The sequence below is a fragment of the Stegodyphus dumicola genome, chromosome 10 (assembly GCF_044657685.1).
Source record: "Stegodyphus dumicola isolate Sdum_Otavi_A_Nest chromosome 10, ASM4465768v1".
Taxonomy (NCBI): Eukaryota; Metazoa; Arthropoda; class Arachnida; order Araneae; family Eresidae; genus Stegodyphus; species Stegodyphus dumicola.
The window spans coordinates 119,298,881-119,319,034 of NC_140777.1; the positions used below are offsets into that span (position 1 = coordinate 119,298,881).

The 20,154-nt window shown below is 29.6% G+C and overlaps 1 protein-coding gene across 2 annotated transcripts in view; it reads right to left on the reverse strand.

Annotated features, from left to right (window-relative positions):
* Positions 1-20,154, reverse strand: part of LOC118197569 (alpha-tubulin N-acetyltransferase 1-like) — a 51,666-nt gene continuing 31,512 nt past the window's right edge. For both annotated transcript variants that reach the window (XM_035369095.2, XM_035369094.2), the window contains 3 exons: positions 12,867-12,949; positions 11,458-11,563; positions 1-4,499 (listed from right to left, as the gene is read on the reverse strand). In XM_035369095.2, the coding sequence (XP_035224986.1) occupies positions 4,373-4,499; positions 11,458-11,563; positions 12,867-12,949 (316 nt within the window). In that variant the 3' untranslated portion in view covers positions 1-4,372. The remainder of the gene's footprint in view (positions 4,500-11,457; positions 11,564-12,866; positions 12,950-20,154) is intronic.

A 20,154-nucleotide genomic window follows, 5' to 3' on the forward strand; every position in this document is an offset into this window, starting at 1 on the left:
TTTCTATTCCAACACTTCTTTATTTGTTTTCCTGAAACTGAAGATATTGTATAAGGTATTCAATGTAATTCTCCACATAAAAGTTTTTAAAGATATATCATAAATGTTATCTTTATTGTTCATTTGATATGTTGTTACATGCCACTGCAGAAGTAAACATAAATGTAATAAATGCATTTATCACATATCCACTTTAATTCAACTCATAGTTTAGTTTAAATAAATCAAAATACTTTTCCAGAACACAAGTAATACATTTAATCACCAGTAAATTATTTTGATATATTTATAATGGTGTTCAAACAACTGAAACATCAATTAATAAGTAACAGAAAAAAATAAATAAATAAAAATTTCAGTAAATTTCACTTTGTTCACACACACCCACACACACACAAAAGAAAATAATTTACTAATTAAAGATTTTGAAAGGCAAATAATATTTTAATGATCTAATTTTATTCTTCAGATATAAAAGTATGTAAATAAATATACATATTAGTCATCCAATATTATTATTAGTAATATAAGTCACGTAAAACATGTTGTACCTCAAAAAAATAGGGTAGCTCCATAATTATTCATAAAGCACACATCTGCAATATTGTGCACCTCAAATAAATGTATAAAAAAAATCAGTCCTGCATATATCACAATGGAAGAACATAATAACTCAGAAACACAAATTCTATGAATGTGTATTCTTGTAAAGCAGATACCAGGATATTTATACCATCAGCATAAAATAACATTTAACAGAACACACAAGAGATTAAAAAAAAAAAAAAGTAAAAACAAATTACATAAAATTTTGCATAAATATGCTTAATAAATGTCATTTTCTTTAAATTACAAGAACATGTTCTTCAATGAGACTTTTCCACCAGTAAGTATAAATCCACTTCATGCTGATTAAAAAATAACAGCATACAACACATAGAAAAAACAATAGTCTTCAAATGCTAAATTTATCACAGACTATGTAATAAAAAAATGTGATATATACATAGATACATTTATATCTAGAACCATCAACAACAATATATACTTTCAACAACAGTAAAAATATTTTTTAATATTAAAGATAAGAAGGAATTAAAATGAATTAATTTAATGCAAGAATCCATCATTATGATGAATTTTTCACCTTGGTAGAAAAGGGTCTATATTTCTAATATTAAAATTTGTTGATTTTTCTCAGATGTTACTAAAAAAAAAAAAAAAAAGAAAAAATTATGTTAGATTAATGGAAAATGCATTGCACTCACACAAAAGAAAGCTAAACTTTGAGGGTGGGGGGAAAAAAGGGAGGAGCTTGAATACAAGTAAATAAAATAGGAAAAACAGGCTATTATTTAAAAGTTTCATATAACACATAGCAAAATATCTGCAATAATGTAGAAATTAAAAATAAGGGGGAGGGAGAAAACTTTAATCATATTCAAATTCCAATTTAACATCTAAAAGTTTCTTTTTTTAATGTAGAAGGAAAAACAAAGTTAAGTTTAACCATTCCCACACTCCGTACTTTCTTCCCCCCCTCAATAATTCTGATATTCTGCCAAAAAATCATTATTTAGATACAAATGAAAATAAAACAAAAGTTACTGCCACCACAATACAACTTTATTATGTATACCTGTCATTAATTTAATTTATGCAATAGCCCTTATATGTTTTACAATATTCCAATCCTTAACTTAACCATTAATTTATTTTCAGAATATTTTTCATTAATTACTCTAATAGGTGGTTATTACTAGGAACAAGTGTTATTTTCACTATGCTAATTTCATGCCCTAGAAATCAGAAAATGTTTCTATTTCAGTTAGGGGAAATATTCAAGTCTCATGCATAAGAGATCCAGCGGAAAAAAATGCACAACTAAGTCTTGAAATCTTTATTCATTAAACAAGTGCAAAAATCTCCATGTGGTATCTCTATTTTGAACAACTTATTTTAAATATATGACTTTCACGTACAGAGTTTTGAAATTTTAGACATTTCAGACTCTTATAATAACTGTCTAGCTTTTAAAACTATTTTAAGCACTTAACTGGAATTTAAATGTGAAAAACTTTAAAATCAATTTTTTAAACAATAATTTTGATTAATTTCTTTTAATGGTTAATATTGTTTAGAGCTGTTTGAGGCATTAAATAAATTTATAAAATAACACTTTCACACTGCAATTTTTATTAATTAATAATACTGTAGAATTTTTATGTAAAAGGTAAGCATAACACAAATCAATAAATTTATACTTCATATTTTTCAAAATGTAGTCTAATCAGAAAGTCACATATTATTTCATGAGAAAACAGTAACCAAAGCAATAGTAATGGAATAACCCCATAATGCAGAATATAATAAATAGTGCAATAAAAGCTCGATTATCAGGAAAGCTAGGGAAATGAATTCCAGATACGTGAAAATTCTGCGTAGTTGACTGTATATAAAAAACGTAACTCAGTTTGGAAAAGCCAAAGCAATCATAATAATTTCTGTTCTTAAATTATAAATATAATCATTTTATTAATTAGCAACTTAAATATCAAAGCCTGCGTTTAAAATTGAGATTGCTGAAGACAAAATATATATAGATATATATATTTCAGTCATATAAAAGCCAACGTATGGTCTGATTATGAAATCCCGCCGAACACGAAAGTTGGCAGAGATGTCACCAATCATTGTATCAGTTTAAATACACTATTCTTAATTTATAGAGTTAGATGAAGCAATACAAATTAAAACTTAAGTCTTATAATTTTTTTCCACTGGCGCACACTTAGGGGACTCAGGCTTGGCCACTACTAAGGCTGGAAATGGTGGCCAGTTCATTATGGTTACCTCTCATGAAAGGACGAACAATTACAGCCATGCCATCTCCAGGATTCGAACCCGGGCCCTTCGGTATTGCAAGTAGGCTCCCCTAACCACTATGAATATACCATCTGACTGGCAAGTCACTATCATAGTTTTCAAGTTATATCGGCACTGTTCATCCGTTTAGTCATACCCTAGGTTTTTTTTATGTCTGGATCATGTAACTTTAAAAATACTCCCCTTCACTTCCAAACCAAAATGAATTTCATATGACTGTGTAGTGACATCATGCTTATCCATTAATGGCGCTAAATCGCACCGTTTAGTGCCAATGTATGTGTATTAATAGTATTATAAGCATTCTAAGTGGCATTACATAGCTCTCATTTAAACTTTTGGGTAAAAATATTATTTCTAAAATATTTCAGTTACTTGAGCTTTCCAGTTAGTTGAATGCAGGATAATCAGGCTTTGCCTCTAGTAAAATGCACACTAAAACTAAATTACTTGGATAAGAAATTTCATCTTAAACACGTTGCACTTGCTCTTTGCTTTTTCTAACTACCTAGGTTGCTATCACTACTTTTCTTACTGCAGCATCTTAAAAATGCAAAATTTATTCAAGAACAGATGTATTTTTTCCGCCACTTTATCAGTTATGCATTAAAAACATTTGTCAGTGAAAATAAAGAAATATTACAGTGTTCATCATTAACAACTGCTATCAACACAACTTCAATATTCTAAATTATTTTATATACACATGTATAAACAAAAATTGTCATTATTATTGTCACATTCACACTTATTAAATGCCAAACTTACACTCACACTGATTAAACAACCCATTCAGAGATTGTCATGAAGTTCTTAAAAAAAGAGAGAGAGATTCAAAGTGCAGTAAACAAATGAAAAAACTTTCATAGGATCAAACTCAGAACAGTTCAATGTGATTTGTTTACTTACAACATATTTTGTCTAAAGACACAATAACAAATTGATTAAAATAAATAAAGCAGTAGTAAAGTATAAAACTTGTTTTATGCAATAAATATATAAATTAAATATATAAGAAAAATTATTTAAATATAATTTTTAAATAAAGGACTATAAGATAATAACAAAAATTCCTCTAATCTAGGACACTAGAAAGCATAAAGTGTTGAATTATTATATTACTTACATTCTAATAAAAATGTATAATTATACTAAATATCATAAAAATTTCATTTTAATTTGCATTTCCTATGCTTATTTACATTAAATTATTATCCACATTGAGTTAAACCAGATTCACCAGGTTCAGCATGTAAATGTTTATAAGAATGATTTGCACATATCCTACTACAAAATATAAATGAAAAAATTAATAAAAATTTTTAATATATACAGTCACATGTTATAAACCTAATACATTTTTATATAAATGTATAAATTATCTTAAGTAAATGTACAAAAACTAACTAATTTTTAGAATTAAATAAGTAATAAATGCCATTTAATAAACATTCTAAGCAATAAAATATCACAAAACTGTTACAATTCAGGACTGCTTTTGATACAAAGTATAATCAATGGGTTTAACTCCAAATAAATTCCACGAAGACTGCAGGCTATTCCACTTTCTCTGCACACCTTTTGACATATTATCTTCAACTGGTGTCAAAGAGCTAAAAAAAAATAATATAATTAATGCATGACTACTTTATGTATCACGTTAAAATTACTTTTTCTCCAATCTGCAAAAACAAAGGAGTATTTTAAACAAACTGAAAAACATTGTATCTCGAAAATTTTTGCTTAAAAACTAATATCAAAAACCAGGTTAGGCTAAAAAATGCATAAATTTAAGCAAAAAATGATGAAAAAGGCTGAAAATAGTTTAATTATGAAGTAAAACAGTTAGAAAAAAAATTCAAACACAAAAGTAATATAGCCACTATATTCATACATTCAAATTTTGAGCAAATGCATATTGAAAGAAGGAAAGATCCTACTGAAGAAAATACTTTCATTCAACAGAAAATTTTGCAGAATCTATTTAAAATGTTCTTATTCAGATCAGTCTGACACAAAAGTTATAAGTTATATAACAATCACAATAAGCTAGATGTGTCTCTCTTTCAAAATGCTGGAGACCAGTAATCTTTTTGACATAAGCAAATGTACTCAACTATAAATGTCCACACTACTTAACATATACTAGATGATAAGTATAATATATATCAAAGATTATTTCAATTGCCTGCAGGACAAAAAATATCCAATTATATATATCAAAGATTATTTAAATATCCAATTATATATATCAAAGATTATTTCAATTGCCTGCAGAACAACAAAAAAAAAATCTGATAATATATATCAAAAGCTATTTCAATTGCCTGGAAGACACACACATACACACACACACAAAAAAAAAAAAAAAAAAAACGTTTGTGGATCCCTTTTCCCAGACTTTTTTTAGTATCCAGGAAGTATACAAAGTATAACTACGAGAAAATAAAATATAAGCTTTTCATAAAGTACAAAAAATTATTAACTTGTGGAATTAAGTAAAATAATATATACTGAAGGCCATTCATTTTGCTTGTACAACAATGATAATCTAATAAAATGTTTTAAGGATTCCTTTTCTCCAATGTTTAAGACAGGTACATTTTCAGTAATAAAAACATTTTAATATAAATACATTATTAATATACTAATTATACATTAATAAGTACTAATTACATTAATGAATATACTAATTACATTAATGAAGAATAGAAAATTTAAGAATCTTACAAATTAAACTCTACATGTCATTTAACAATGGCTTAAAGTAATTAAAAATTATAAAATTGTTAGAATTCTAAATTGCTTTAGTTATAAATAATAGTCAATGTATTTCAGCTCTAAGTATGCACTGCTGGCCACCACAAATGCAACATCCTGAAGGAAGCATGCAAATAACATGAAATTTACAACATGCATTAACGAAGGTGAGATATGCAAATGATTAGAATTTCAGCGCAGACGCACATCACGCGTGCCTGTAGCGCCACTTCAAAGCGCTATTTAAGGCTTGGAGTTTTTGACGATTTCAAGTTCGGCAATTGTGTTTTTCTTGTGGTTTTTTTCAAAAAAAAAAAAAAAAAAAAAAAATCAATTATGCCTCGTAGTAAACAGCGATCATCGTTTGATCAAGTATCTGAGTTCGACATTCGACAGAGGAAGGATAGTGGCCTATCGAGAGTGTGGATTATCTTTCAAGAAAATCCATAGTCGTGTTGGATGAAACCAAACAACTGTAATGCGGATATGTGACCGTTGGATGCAAGAGGGTATGATGGACTGATGTGTTCGATCGCATCCACCTCAGTGCACCACTTCACGTGATGACAGGAACATTGTGCACATGGCAGTGACGGATTGCTCAGTCACATCACAAACCATAGCACAGCACATTCAGTCTGTAATGCATCATCCAGTGTCTGCGTTTACCATTCGATGCCATTTAGTGTGGTCTGTCCGCAAGATGTCCATTGCTTTGTCTACTCTTGAGGCAGAACCACAGACATCTCCACTGCCAACGATGCAATGAAAGAAGGATGTGGACGACAGAATGGAATGAAATTATCTTTACTGACAAGTCACACTTCTGTCTGCAACATCACGATGGTCGGATTCGAGTCTGGAGACACCGTGGAGAGGGGATGCAGAACAGCTGCGTTATTCACTGCCACACTGGTCCTGCACACAGTATTATGGTATGGGGCTATTGGATATCACTTTTTCTCGCACTCCTCTATACACATTTCTGGGACTTTAAACAGCCAGCACTACATCTCTGAGGTGTCAGAGCCAGTTGTCCTTCCTTAACTTCAGGGCTTGCCCACAGTCATATTTCAACAGGATAATGCACAACCACACGTGGCACGCATTGTTCAAGGGTTCTTCATCAATCACCAGATTGAATTGCTTCCTGGCTGGCTCGACTTTGTTTTTTCCCCGACCAGATAAATTTTGGCAACGTGTGGAAGCTGCTTAGTCTGCTGTACCACAAGAACACATCCTCTTTGAATCAATGCCAAGGCATGTGGCAGCGGTAATCTCCAACAATGGGGGCTACTGATTCTGGAAGGAACCACACTTCACAGAAGTCTATAAATTTAATCATTTGATACTTGGTCAACATGTTATCTACTAAATAAATTTTGTTGTGATATCTCTTGTCTTTCTTGGTGCTGCAATTTTGGTGGCCAGCAGTGTATTTTATAAAAAATGAAGGTTATTCCCTTTCCTTTACACATATTTCGACATATTATCTAATGCCAAAGCTTTTGGCATATTATCTGTAAATATATAAATGACTCTAGGCACAGGCAAAAGTTAAATAGTTTCAGTGCTAATAATTGTGGAAAGGGCAGCTAACTGATATCCCCTCAGCTATCCAGTTTCCTGAAATGAGTAATCAAGACTTTTTTTGTACTGTTTTTATGAGTATCCTGTATAGTATGCCATTTGAATTCTATATTACGCTAGCAAGATTAATATTAGCTCATTTCTCAGATATTTATGCAATAATGCCACTAACTTGACTGTCCTATTACTTAACCTCTTCATTTTGTGAAGCAATCATACATAATATGTTGGCCAAAGCCACTATTATTACCAAGATTTTCACCAGTGAAAAAACACAAAAAATGTGATTCAAAGTCAACTGATCTAATATGCCAAAATCAGCAAATATTTTCCCATGATAATAAACTTGTAGCAGACTTGTCTACAATATGTATAGGTGATTTCTCATTGCAAATAACACTTTCGGTAATAGGAAAATTGCAATTCTTGAACAAATTCTGAACTATTATTCATTGGTCTACAAATGACATTCAGACATAAGAGGTAAAAATGTTTTTCTAAACATCTAATGCTTGCATTTTAAACGCAATTATTTTTATCATATACCACAGTCAGTTAATTCACACAGTATAATACCACAGTCAGTATAATTTATTTTGATTTTTAAAAGTAATATATTGTCCCATATATTATATTTAAATATTAAATTACGTTTATCTTGGAGTAAATGATTGTAACATATGAAAAAAAGAAATGGCACTACCAATATATATCATTGTCAAGAAAATATTTAACTCGAATCAATGTCATTTATTACATCAATGCACAAACAGCATTTTAGGCAAATAAGGCTATCACAATAATACATAACAATAATAATAAATGCTGCATCTTTCATGAAGATGCTCCTTTTATAAATTCTACAAGCAGCCTTTACATCTGAAACTAACTATCAGAAATAATTTGAATTTATATTAATTTATTTTTTGATAGGCAAACTGTGTAAATGAAAGTATACTGAATAAACATTAAATATAAGAACATTAAACATAATTTCATCATGCTAAAATACAAAACCGTTTTTTTATCTTCAGGAAAAATGGTAATTTACATTGGTTTATACGTTACGCTAACATTTTGTTTTATTATGCTATAATTTTGTATTAATGCTTGCTTAAAATATTAACTATTAATTTAGGATTAAAACTTTAATACACTTATGAACATAAAATAAAGAGTTATCCAAAAGTCAGTGAATATATTAAAAAGTGCATTAAGATTGCACAGTAATACAATCAGCAGAGAAATGCAGAGAGTCCTATATTTTAAGAGTTTCATTACATATATTTTTTTAAGGTTCAGTTACATTTTATCATATCTTTTTTAGGTCCAATTGCATCTACCATAATTGAATAATACTTTCAGAATTAGAAGCAGCATGTTCATAATGACAGTACAGTTAAAATAGGGTTTCTATGAAGGATTCATTTTAATTACTCCCATGCAATACCATATAGACACTCAGTCTGGCAATGTGAAGCTTTATCGAAGCTTCCTTTTCCAATGTTGATGAGCCAAACAGTGTTGAGTTCTTCTGCAGTTACTACCAAATCATTGGGCTTCCACCTCAAGAATATCTTTAAAAGAACCTATTCCCTCAAATTCTTTATTTTCTTCTTCAGTATTGCTATGATTATTAATCATTTTCTGCATCCCACATCCCTGAAATGGCAGTGATCATAAAGTAACTGGATTACATGGCTAGCTAGATAGGTCACCCCTGCCTCTAGACATAATGAAATGTTGAATGTGACAGAAAACTAATTCAAATAATTTATTGCCTAAATGTTGACATAAGATGCCATTAATGCCTTCTGTTTAATATGCAAAAATATCTTTGCCCGGTATTATGCTGCAGTTGTTGTTTTCTTATTAACTTAATACCATTTCACAAAAAATACTTTAGCCATGCACAAATGATAAGACATTGACTGTTATACTGATTCTTGCCCTCACAGTTAGTTTTTAGAATTTACTGAATTTTGGATAATTTATTTAACACAAATAATATTATAATTTCTATGCGCATTATTATTGCAGTATATTCCATAGTATAAATTTCCATGCAAAGGGAAATATATAAAATTATAGACACTCTAGATCAAGAGAACCTGCTATTACACTTGGAAAAAATATTCATTTAAATAAGGTAAGATAACAATATACTGGCTTTGAATGGTTTGTAGATATTCGCGATTTTCCACAGATCTTTAGTTGGGAAAAATTCTATGATTTCTTAATACAGGTGACACCCTCCACCAATATATATGTGGACCAAGATATTACTCTACCAAAGATAAGAAGTATAAGTGGTAATAAATGAATTATTTAGGATTATGTATCTTTTGTAAAAATTTTGCCTCTTAATTAGTCAAAGTTATTGGAAAAAGTGTCTCTTATTTATATTAAACAAGAAAAAAAACCTTACTACCTTACTATATTTTCCATGACAATCAGTCTGTTTCATATTGAGAAATCTAACATAGGATCCTAACTACTGGTGTTTTATAACTTAATTTTTGATTAACTAATGATTCACAAAAGCAAAATAATTACAAACATCCAAGGAGTTTTTAACAGTACATCCAATGTTAAGTGCTAAAAAATCTATCAAGTATTGAGAATTGGTTTCTTGAAGCAACAGAAATAGCAAGTGAATTGCTAAATATATTTTACATTAGCAAATAAGAATGCATTGTAAATCATTCCTTCTTCCTAAAAATAATAATAAGCAATAAAATATTTAAAAAAAGGTTTCATCAATGTCATCTTCTCTAGCAGTTCTTAAATTTTATGAATTTGAACTTTTTTCACATGATGTGCAATTTTGCTGAACATCTAATCGCTGCTTTTTTATGTTTGCTTAGTATACAAAAATAGTATCTATTAATATTGAATTTACAAATTTTGTAAATTACCATTCGTAATAATTTTAATGTTTATAATTAAAATTAATTTAATGAGATATAGCAAATATATATCTACTGTTATTTTATAGGAATATATTATGTTATTTTATAGGAATATCTCTTGACCATAAGACAAGCAATATTTCTCATCTAGTTCAATGTTTGAAATATGCACGCATAAACATTGTTTGCCATTCAATCAATCTAAAACTTATTTTTTTATGCATGCAAGGCTAGAAAAGTCCTTTTGCTAAATACATTAGGCACATCAATAGAAGTTTTTTTCTGCAAATTCTATGTGTATACTACTCTTACAAAATTAACAAGTCAAAGAAAATATTTTTCTTTAAAGTGAGTTCCATGAAATGACCACATGACAATTACTATTCTGATTTTGATAACTTTCTAATGAAACATTGCTTATAAAAAGATGTGCTGATTTACAGGAACAGAAAACAATTTTCATTTGTTTTGAATGCTCAACAAAATTAACAATAACACCTGGTAACAGAGATTACTAGAACTTAAATAGGACCAGAAATGACCTAAAATCATTATTTGCATTCAGTCTGATTTATCCACCAATCAAATTGTACCTTGGACTTTTCAGCTCATATTCAGTTAATTTAACTAATTATAAATTTCTATCAAATATGCCACCTTATGCCAAATAAGCCAAATTGCTTGAAATTTGAACTGTAATGAAAGATTAATTCGGATTTTATATTATTATTACGTTTTTCTAAATAAAAAAACAAATAAAGTGGTTCTTTAAACAAAATTTCAATGATAATGAAAGTTTGGATTTTATGATATTTTTATTATATTTTTCAAATATTTATCAAATTTTAGTTTTAAAAGTCACTTGTGAGTTCCTAAATATTAACAAGTACCCACAGAAGTACACTGACCACACTTTAAGAATTTTGGATCTTCATAAACCTTTAAGTTTTTTTTTTTTTTTTTTAAATTTAGAACCTGTGAACAAACACTATTGTGCACAAAAGTTATATTAAAATTGCCAAATTAAAAAAAAATAAATAAATATAAATAACACATAAGGTAGTAAAAATGTTTAAAATATTTTTTAAAACATTCAGAAATTTAGAGATATTGTTTAATGACTAATAATGATACTGTTGTATAAAATTTACTCAAATTTTTAATAAAATGGTGATATTAAACATCAAGCTTCTTTATTACATATATACTGATGCACCAATATACTTATTATTAGGTCAACTTTCATTTCTGCTCAGGAAGCAATATTGTTTAGTTTCATTTATAGCGAAAATAGTGGAAGGTACATTACCAAGGAGATGAGCAACTTGCATTCCATTCATTAAAGTTGTTACTATCAACTGTATAACTATGTAAAGCTTCACGAACTCCCCACTTTTTACTATCTTTGATTTTCCCTGCAGATTTTAAAACAAGATTACAGTTTAATGAAATGTACTGAAAAAATATCAAAATACTTTTGCAATTATTCCTATAATTGCAAAAGAATTTTGATAATAAGAATAACTATAAATAAAATTTTTACTTTCAAATTCAAGTTGGAAATGTAATACTTAATCATAATATAACATTATTTCTGTAAATTTGCAGAGTTTGAATAAGTAAATAAATAGCATGAATTTTCTTTTTTACTATACCTCCATGTAATTAACTAGTATTCTGACTAAAACAAATATAACAGAAACAATGTTATGAACCACAATATAGTGTTATTACAAGTTTGATGTTACACTTAACAGTAATTTTTATTTTCAAAGAAATTCTTGCATTTAATGAATATTTTTATAGTTTATAATTTATATATATATATATAATTTTATATTTATATATCATCTTTATATACTATTTGTTCCTTTCTCCATTTTACTGAGATAGTTTATTTATGTTTTTTGATATTTTTTAACAATCTTGATATTTTGACACAATTTTGATACGAATAACAATTTTAAGAAATATTCAGCTCACTGAACACAGCACATTAATTTGTTGCTTAAATATTTTCTTCAAATAAGCACTTATTATTACTAAAATGTCAATTTTGATTGTATTGATAGTAAAATGAAATTGTATCTTTAAAGCAACAGACAGCTAACATATAAAGACACATAAATAAAAGCGTGAAAATATAAAAAATGTTTCTAGATTCCGAAGACAAAATTATTGATCACAGTGTTACAGTGCCTCTCTAAAATTCATTACATATAATGATAAAATACATTTCTGCATCTGATGTAGGCTAATCATGATAATCATGTAAAATTTCAAAAGCAAGATATTCGAAAATGAACATTTTTTTCATTCTTTGACTTTGACTTGATTTGATTATTTATCATGGTGTTTTTTACTTGATTTGATTATTTACTATAATGTTCAACACCAAGTTCAATAACTAAAAATGGAAAAGGAACTAAAAAAAATGAATTTAATATCTGTCAAATACAGCTTCTCAAAATATTATGCTTTACTGGAAATAGGATATCAAAATAAAGTAAACATTTAAAAAATAAAGCAGATGCTATTCTGCAAACTATAATGAAATAGTTTTTAAAAGGTAAATTCTGTACATTTTATATGCATACGAAATTTCACATTTTATAACATAGAGAAATCTCCATTTATTAAAAATAATGCAAGAGCATTTCATTAAATTAATGGTTAATGAATAATTAATACATTACTTTCATTGGCTATAACATTTACCTGAACTAAATTTATCACATGAAGAGTTACTAGGTTTCTGAACTTGATTTTTAAAAATTTGTCCATTCCCAGCATCGTCATTCCTGCAATTTTGAAAAGGATTCGGTTAAAATATCAGCAGTAAAAAAAGACTATAAAATATTTCACATTACACAAATTATGGAATAAAATAACATGAACATTCAAATTCTTTTTATGCCACAGTCTCCCAGTATGGTTTTTATTATCCACTACTGTTCCAAAGGCAGTTAGAACATACTGAAAAATTAGATTGCTTAACATTTTTCTAACAAATACTTAAGATTCATTTCATTATACTATAAGAACTTTACAAGAATCATACTAAATTATATTAGTCAATCATATTCACACAAGTTAATGAAAGTTGCAAACAGTTTCATTTTTCTGTTCCACAGGATTGAAATTTACTAACTACTAATGCAACATTTTAAAAACATCACCACAAATCCATGGTGATTTCTAGCATGCCCCAGTAATAGAGTATTTCAATATACACCATTGTAGGAATCATTCATGATTTTCAAGTTCATTACTCTACACGTTTGAAGAAATCTTTTAATTTACCACATTTTTGTTTCCATATAGTATAAAAGCTTCCATTAATAATTTTATATGGTGTAAATATGACAAACATTTTATGTTAAACAATGTATGCATACATTTGAAAAGTGTCTAATGTGTCGGTATTGCAAAGACAGGAGAGGCAATGAACTAACTCAAGGTGGGCACCGAGCAAAATAATGCTTGAAAAGGAAGTTTTGTTTCATAATTGCATGAAAAACTTTTGTTAATAACTTATGAGGTGTAAATGCAATAAATACCTTAAATGTATATATTAACCGGTGTCTACGTATATTTGAATGATGACTAATATGTCTGTATTGCAAGAACAGAAAAGCACTGACCAAATTCGAGGGGGGGCACTGTGCAAAATAAAGCTTGAAAAAAGGGCATAAAGCCAGAAAAGGTTTGAAAATTATTCAATTAGCAAAACCTGCTATTCCCACTCATGTTATAATCAACTGAGTTTCTAACTCCTGACTGTTTGTACATTAAAACAAACATATAAATGCTTGGAGCTAATCAAAATTGAATTCATAGACATTAAGAAAAAATGACATGATATTCATATGCTTTACAGTATTTTAATATACTCATGCATAATTTTTATAAAAGAAATATTCATATATTTAACAGATAACTAATTGTAACAGCAATGCTAAGTAACTATTCCATTTTATTGCACATTCAGATTTTGAAATAGCATTTTAGTGGCACTATTTAAAAGATAAATAACCAATCAAAAGTGGTAGATCGCATACTACATGATTACTTAAATTTGTATATAATTATATCATAGTTACACTTTAAAATCATTAGCTATTCTGTGAAGCAATTATATAATTTAATTCCTATTAAAAGTAGTAGTCTACCAAGATGAAGAAAACTCTCATGCAAGGTTTAAATTTAAGTTTAAGGATTTGTTAAATTGCTTGTTTCAAAACCCACAGTTTTTAATAAAATGAAATTCACAAAGTGCATATTTCAATATAATTAAGAAATTTATAATAAAAAGCATTACTTTTTTTTTCTTGAGTTTCATTAATGAGTTTTCAATAACCTGTTATTACAGTCTTTGGTATCAAGATATTTCAATATCATAGACTTCTTTATTTTGGAAATGCATTCGAAACAGCATCAGTAGACATCATCAAATTGACAGCAGTGAAGAAACAGTGAATGTGGCATGTTCAAAGTGATTTAGTTTCAGTTTAGCTGTATTTTGATTGGTTGATAATAACTTTCTAAAATTAGTATTGGCTGAAGTATTATGCAAGTGTCTGCATAACGCAAATATAACATGCATATTTTGTATAACGCAAAAATAACATGACATGGATTAATTTTGAAATAACACAGTTTAGAGCAATTTATTATAAATAATTATTATTATTAAGTCAAGAAAGGGAAAATACTCAAATTAAAATAGAGAATTAAAGTACTATTGCAACTTAAAGTTAGAATTTTTGGTACTATTCGGTTTCGAGGGCCGTAAAAAATCGCCAAACTATTGTTGATGCCAATGCTGCCAAAAATAATTGCGGCAAGAAACATAGTATAACAGTAAATAACTATCCAAGATTGATGTTTTAATTTAGATGAAAGGTTAATTTAATATAATACTCTTTTATTATTATAATTTATATGAAATAGGCTAAACATGACTGAATGGAAGCATAAGAGTAAATAACTATTTCTGATCATTATTATAATTTATATAAAAATTGCTAAACATAACTGAATGGATGCCTGCATCGCTATTTCGCTACCGACTTATCGCTAAAGCATAATTTCATCTCTTTGGTTGTTCAAACGTAACTTTCTATAATAAATTATACCTTTTCTTTGAAAATATTCTCGGTAAAGTGCAGAATCTTGTTTGCCGCTTTTTACTCTTGTAAAAAGCAGCAAACAAGATTCTGCACTTTGGATTTTTGTCAATTTTCTTTTACTTTTTAAGTGAAAATAGGTCGATGTGTACATAGATAAAGCCAAGTGTGTGCGCAGTGCCATTTTTGTGCAATTCTGGGGATTTTTTTTTAAAGTGAAAATAGGTCGATGTGCACATGGATACCGAGTTTGTGCAATTCTTAAAAACGCGTCAAACAGTGGGTGATTCTGCACTCTACTCAAAATTCTATTGCCGACTTTTCGTCATGGGCAATTCCCAAATTGTTAAATCCATAGGATATTAAAAAAGGATTTAAAATCAAAAAAGGATTTAAAAATTAAACTAGTATTACAATGGCGTCTTAAGAAATATAGAACTATATAAACTTACGCAATCTGAAATCAGCGCGTACGCTAGATTTGGAGCGCTGTTAAATGGGTGCGTTTGCTACATTTGGCGCTTTTGCGCATACATTTTCGCTGCAATTTTTTACGGTCTTCAAAATGGAATAGTACCGAATTTTTATTTATATGTTTTTAATCTTACATATCTTTCAGTATTTTATATATACACCTATGTAAAAGTAATAATTTGTTACTTTTTTTTTCAACTTAAACATCACAATACATATGGCTTTTCAAAATTTGACATAGAAGCTAATAATGTCCAATCAACTAAAAACATTCCATACCTAAATGATTAAACATAAATGATTTCTCAGCCAGCTCTTTTCTAAAGCACCATGCCATGATTTATTGGCTACAGGTATTCATAAGCATGCCAAAGTCCTAATCAAAGGCAAAGAATATTTCACATTTTTACACATATTCCTAACACAGTGGTGTTGGAAGGTGGATGCAGTGGGTGCGGCTTGCACCAGGTACCAGCTCTGACGTGGTGACAAAAACTATTCAAAATTTGTACTTTCAGATTTCGCATTAAAGCACCTCTTTTGATACATAAAATAACATGTCAAATAATTTACATGAGTTCTTATAATAACTACTAATAGGTTGTATTAATTAATTGCAGCAAATTATTAGTTACTATAAATTATTAGTTAATTTTAGCTAACTGCAGGAGAACAAAATGACGCTGTTATGATTTAGAATTACTATTATGTGATATATGGGGGGAAGGATGTCTCGTCTCTTTTAAACAGTACTAGTGCTCAAATAAATAAACAGCCAACCCTGGTGACTCATCATCTCAATCCTGCCCCAAGTCTCATTTGTCTCTAATCATTCTGGACAATAAAATTATATTTTTAACCTAAATATCATAATAATATAATCAGTGCAGATGTGTTTTATAGAGTGGGATGGGAAAGTATTGCTTTTTGCTCACAAATCTGATTATCAAGTAAATAAGTATATCTATCTCCAATCTAGCACATTACTCATGTCTACCTTAAAGTGATGAAAACCATTTGTTTTTGTTCACTTTAGGACCATTCTATGAGAGAACGGATAACTTCTACCTAGCCCATTGCCTAAAACTTTTCAATGCTGGCAATACCTTATTATGAGCAACATTTTATCATGCAGCAGTATTATTTAAAAATTAATCAAATTTATAGTATGAAGAATATCCATCTGCAAGACGGTAAAGACATTGTTGTGCTATTATACGATACTTTGCGTTCACTGAATCATTCTTTTCTTTTCCTTCTATGATACTGATTTTGGTAAGTAGACTTTTAGTTTGTGAAATAAAATAAATCTAATATTATATTACTTTCTCAGCAGATACTATACAGAAAGTACTATAATCCTCTCAAAGTACTGTTATTTCCTCCAAACTGACATTTTGGAAGAAGTAATTGTTTTGGCCTTTCTTAAGTTAAAAAAGTACAAAATGTCTATCTGTGTGTGTATATGTCTGTAGGCATTTACAAATCAAAATATGATGTACTTCCTTCTTCTTCTTCTTTTTACTTTTCTTGAAGTAACCTGGACTTTTTTCATATGTCAGATAAATGACCATTAAGCCATGGCATCCAAGTAGTGCACAGAAAAAAAAAAAAAAAAAGTTTTGAAGTTTAGTTGCTGACCAGTTCGATGCTCAGATTTTTTAAGCCCTTGATATCAACATCAAGTGTGGCAGAAGATGTTCTAACATTATTTAAATCTCAGAGTGGAGTTAACAGAAAACCTGACAGAAATCACAAAAGTGATGAACAAATCAAAAAGGGCATTTTGCAGAAGAAATTGAAGAGCTCATTGAAAGAGATAACTTTGGAGATAATCACAATAAATAAGAAAATAAATTAGAAGACAACACATCAGACAAACAGAAAGAAAGCGAAGAAGAAAGAGCAGATGAAGAAAAAACTACTAGTAATATTTCCTTTTCCCGTTATTGAAAATCTAAGGGTTGAATTAATGATGAGTTCTAAGAGCTGAAGTTTTAAATAAAAGAGGAAGTGAAGTGTTTCAAAACAAAGATGAACCATTTGTTTCTATTGAGAGACAAGGGAATAAGACTAAGATGAGGGGCTGCTAGTCAACAGAAGTTTGACTGGTTCTATATCAGTCAGCCAAATGGTGAGAAGATTTTAAAAATCTCGATGGCATGTCCAATCAAAAAACAATGTATTGTTTTTGTTGTAGGCTATACCGAACAGATACAAGCTTGAGTAATGCATGTAAATTTGTAACTCATTTTCAAGCTTGACAGAAACTTGGTCCAAAAAATTGTAAAAAGGTTAACTTTAAATACGTTCCTGGCTCATAGATGGCACCACTGGTTTATATACTTCAATTTATTATACTGTCTGTATTTGAGCTACTTCCCAACTGCATAGAAACATGCAACTATTATTCTAATTCCTAAACCTGGGGAAGATCTTAAATGGGTAGAAAGCTAACATCCGATTAGCCTGTTACCAACACTAGGCAAAATTTTTGAAAGAATTATTTATAAACATCTAAATTCAGTACAGAGTTCACTGCCTGATCAGCAGTTTAGATTTAGAAGAGGACTCTCCACCACCATGCAGCTGGTTAGGATAGAGGAGTTCATTAATTCTGCAATCTATAAACATCAGGCAGCGGCATTTCTTGTGCTAGACGTGGCCAAAGCTTTTGACCGCATCTGGCATAATGGGATTATTTATAAAATGCTTCCTCTTAATGTCACCCAAGAGATGATTCTATTAATTCATTCTTTTATGCCAAATCAGTTGTTTGCCATCAGATATGGTAATTTCTCCCCCCTAGACTAAGTCAGGTGGGCATCGTCCAGGGCTCAAATTTAGGTCCTCTTTTGTACCTGATTTATGCAATGGATTTCCCACTTTTGACGATAACATTAACTGCCTCACAGCATGTTATGCTGATGATACAGGCATTCTCTCCTGTTCTTTAAATCCTGACAATGCAAATAAAATACAAGGGTGTATGCATGGAAAAGTGAGAAATGGTGTCATACCTGCAGAACCTCTATCAATGCCACCAAATCATAGCTTTTGCCTATTGGACGACAGAGAAGGAAAAATGTACACACTGAACCATACTATTAAATGATTAAATTCTGAAAGTTAGCAACATATTTGGGTGTGTAATTTGATACAACACTCACATGGAACCCCCACATCTAAACTACAGCCGGCAAAGCAATTGGTATTGCCTGCAAACTCAACCTGATCATCAATGCATCCTCAAAACTTGATCCCACACGAAAAAAGCATATTTATACATCAATTCTTCGCCCCATACTGACATATGCTTCACCAGCCTGGTGTACTGGTTCCAGGTCTGATTTCCAAAAACTCAAAACATTCCAAAACACCTTCCTGTGAAAAATCACAGGAATCACAGGAGCACCCTGGATCATCAATAACGAGGATTTACACAAAGATCTTAAAATCGAAGATATCAAAACTCCCATTGGAAGGATTAACAATAACTTTTTAAATAAAGCGGTCAGCAACAACACAGTTTACTATGCGAATAATTTTAAGTATGAATCCCTAGATGATTTCAATTTCCTCCCATATGCCACCCATCTATTCACAGTTGACATTTGATTCCTCTCTTTTGCACAATCATGTTTCATGTAGGGATTTCACACACAAATATCATACATATGGCATGTTATGACACCCTTACATCTCCGTGTTCTTGCAACACAATAATTACAGGCAAGGGCCTACATTTTTCTCTTACATCTAGTTCACCCATTAGCGGCAATCCAAATAAGGTCTCATATGCGAGAAACCACCGGTAAGGGGCATCTGAGGTGCTGGTAAGAGCGCGATGAAGTTTGCGCTGAGACCAGCCTAAAAAACAGTATCACAACTCCCTTGTGTTCCAAACTTCCAACAGGTATGTTGTGTGTTATTTATTCTCATACATGCTAAGTAACCACTTTCTGCTATATTGAGTTTCTAATAGATTGTGGGCCCAGGTTAAGAAATGAGGATAAATAATCTAAAGACTAGTTTAGTTTGATTATTTAATTCTCTGAGTGAATTTTAGAATCAATAAAATTACTTTAACCAAAAATAGCTACATGGCTATGTTAGGGTTAACTAAACCACATGGTTGTAAAAGCTTAACTAGTTAGACTATTACAAATATTTTTAACTGTTAATTATTTAGACAAATGTTTCTTTGGAAATAAAAGTAATTCAATAGAAAATTTATCTGAAATTATCTCAAATTACAATTTTTTTTTTTTTTTTTTTGTTTCTTGCTGATTAAATTTTAAAAAAAAGTGCCAGTGATAGAAGGTTTATTTAGTCACAAACAATTGAATGGAAGGGAAAATTACATGGATTTGAAATTTTCCAAGAAAATGCACCTTATTAAA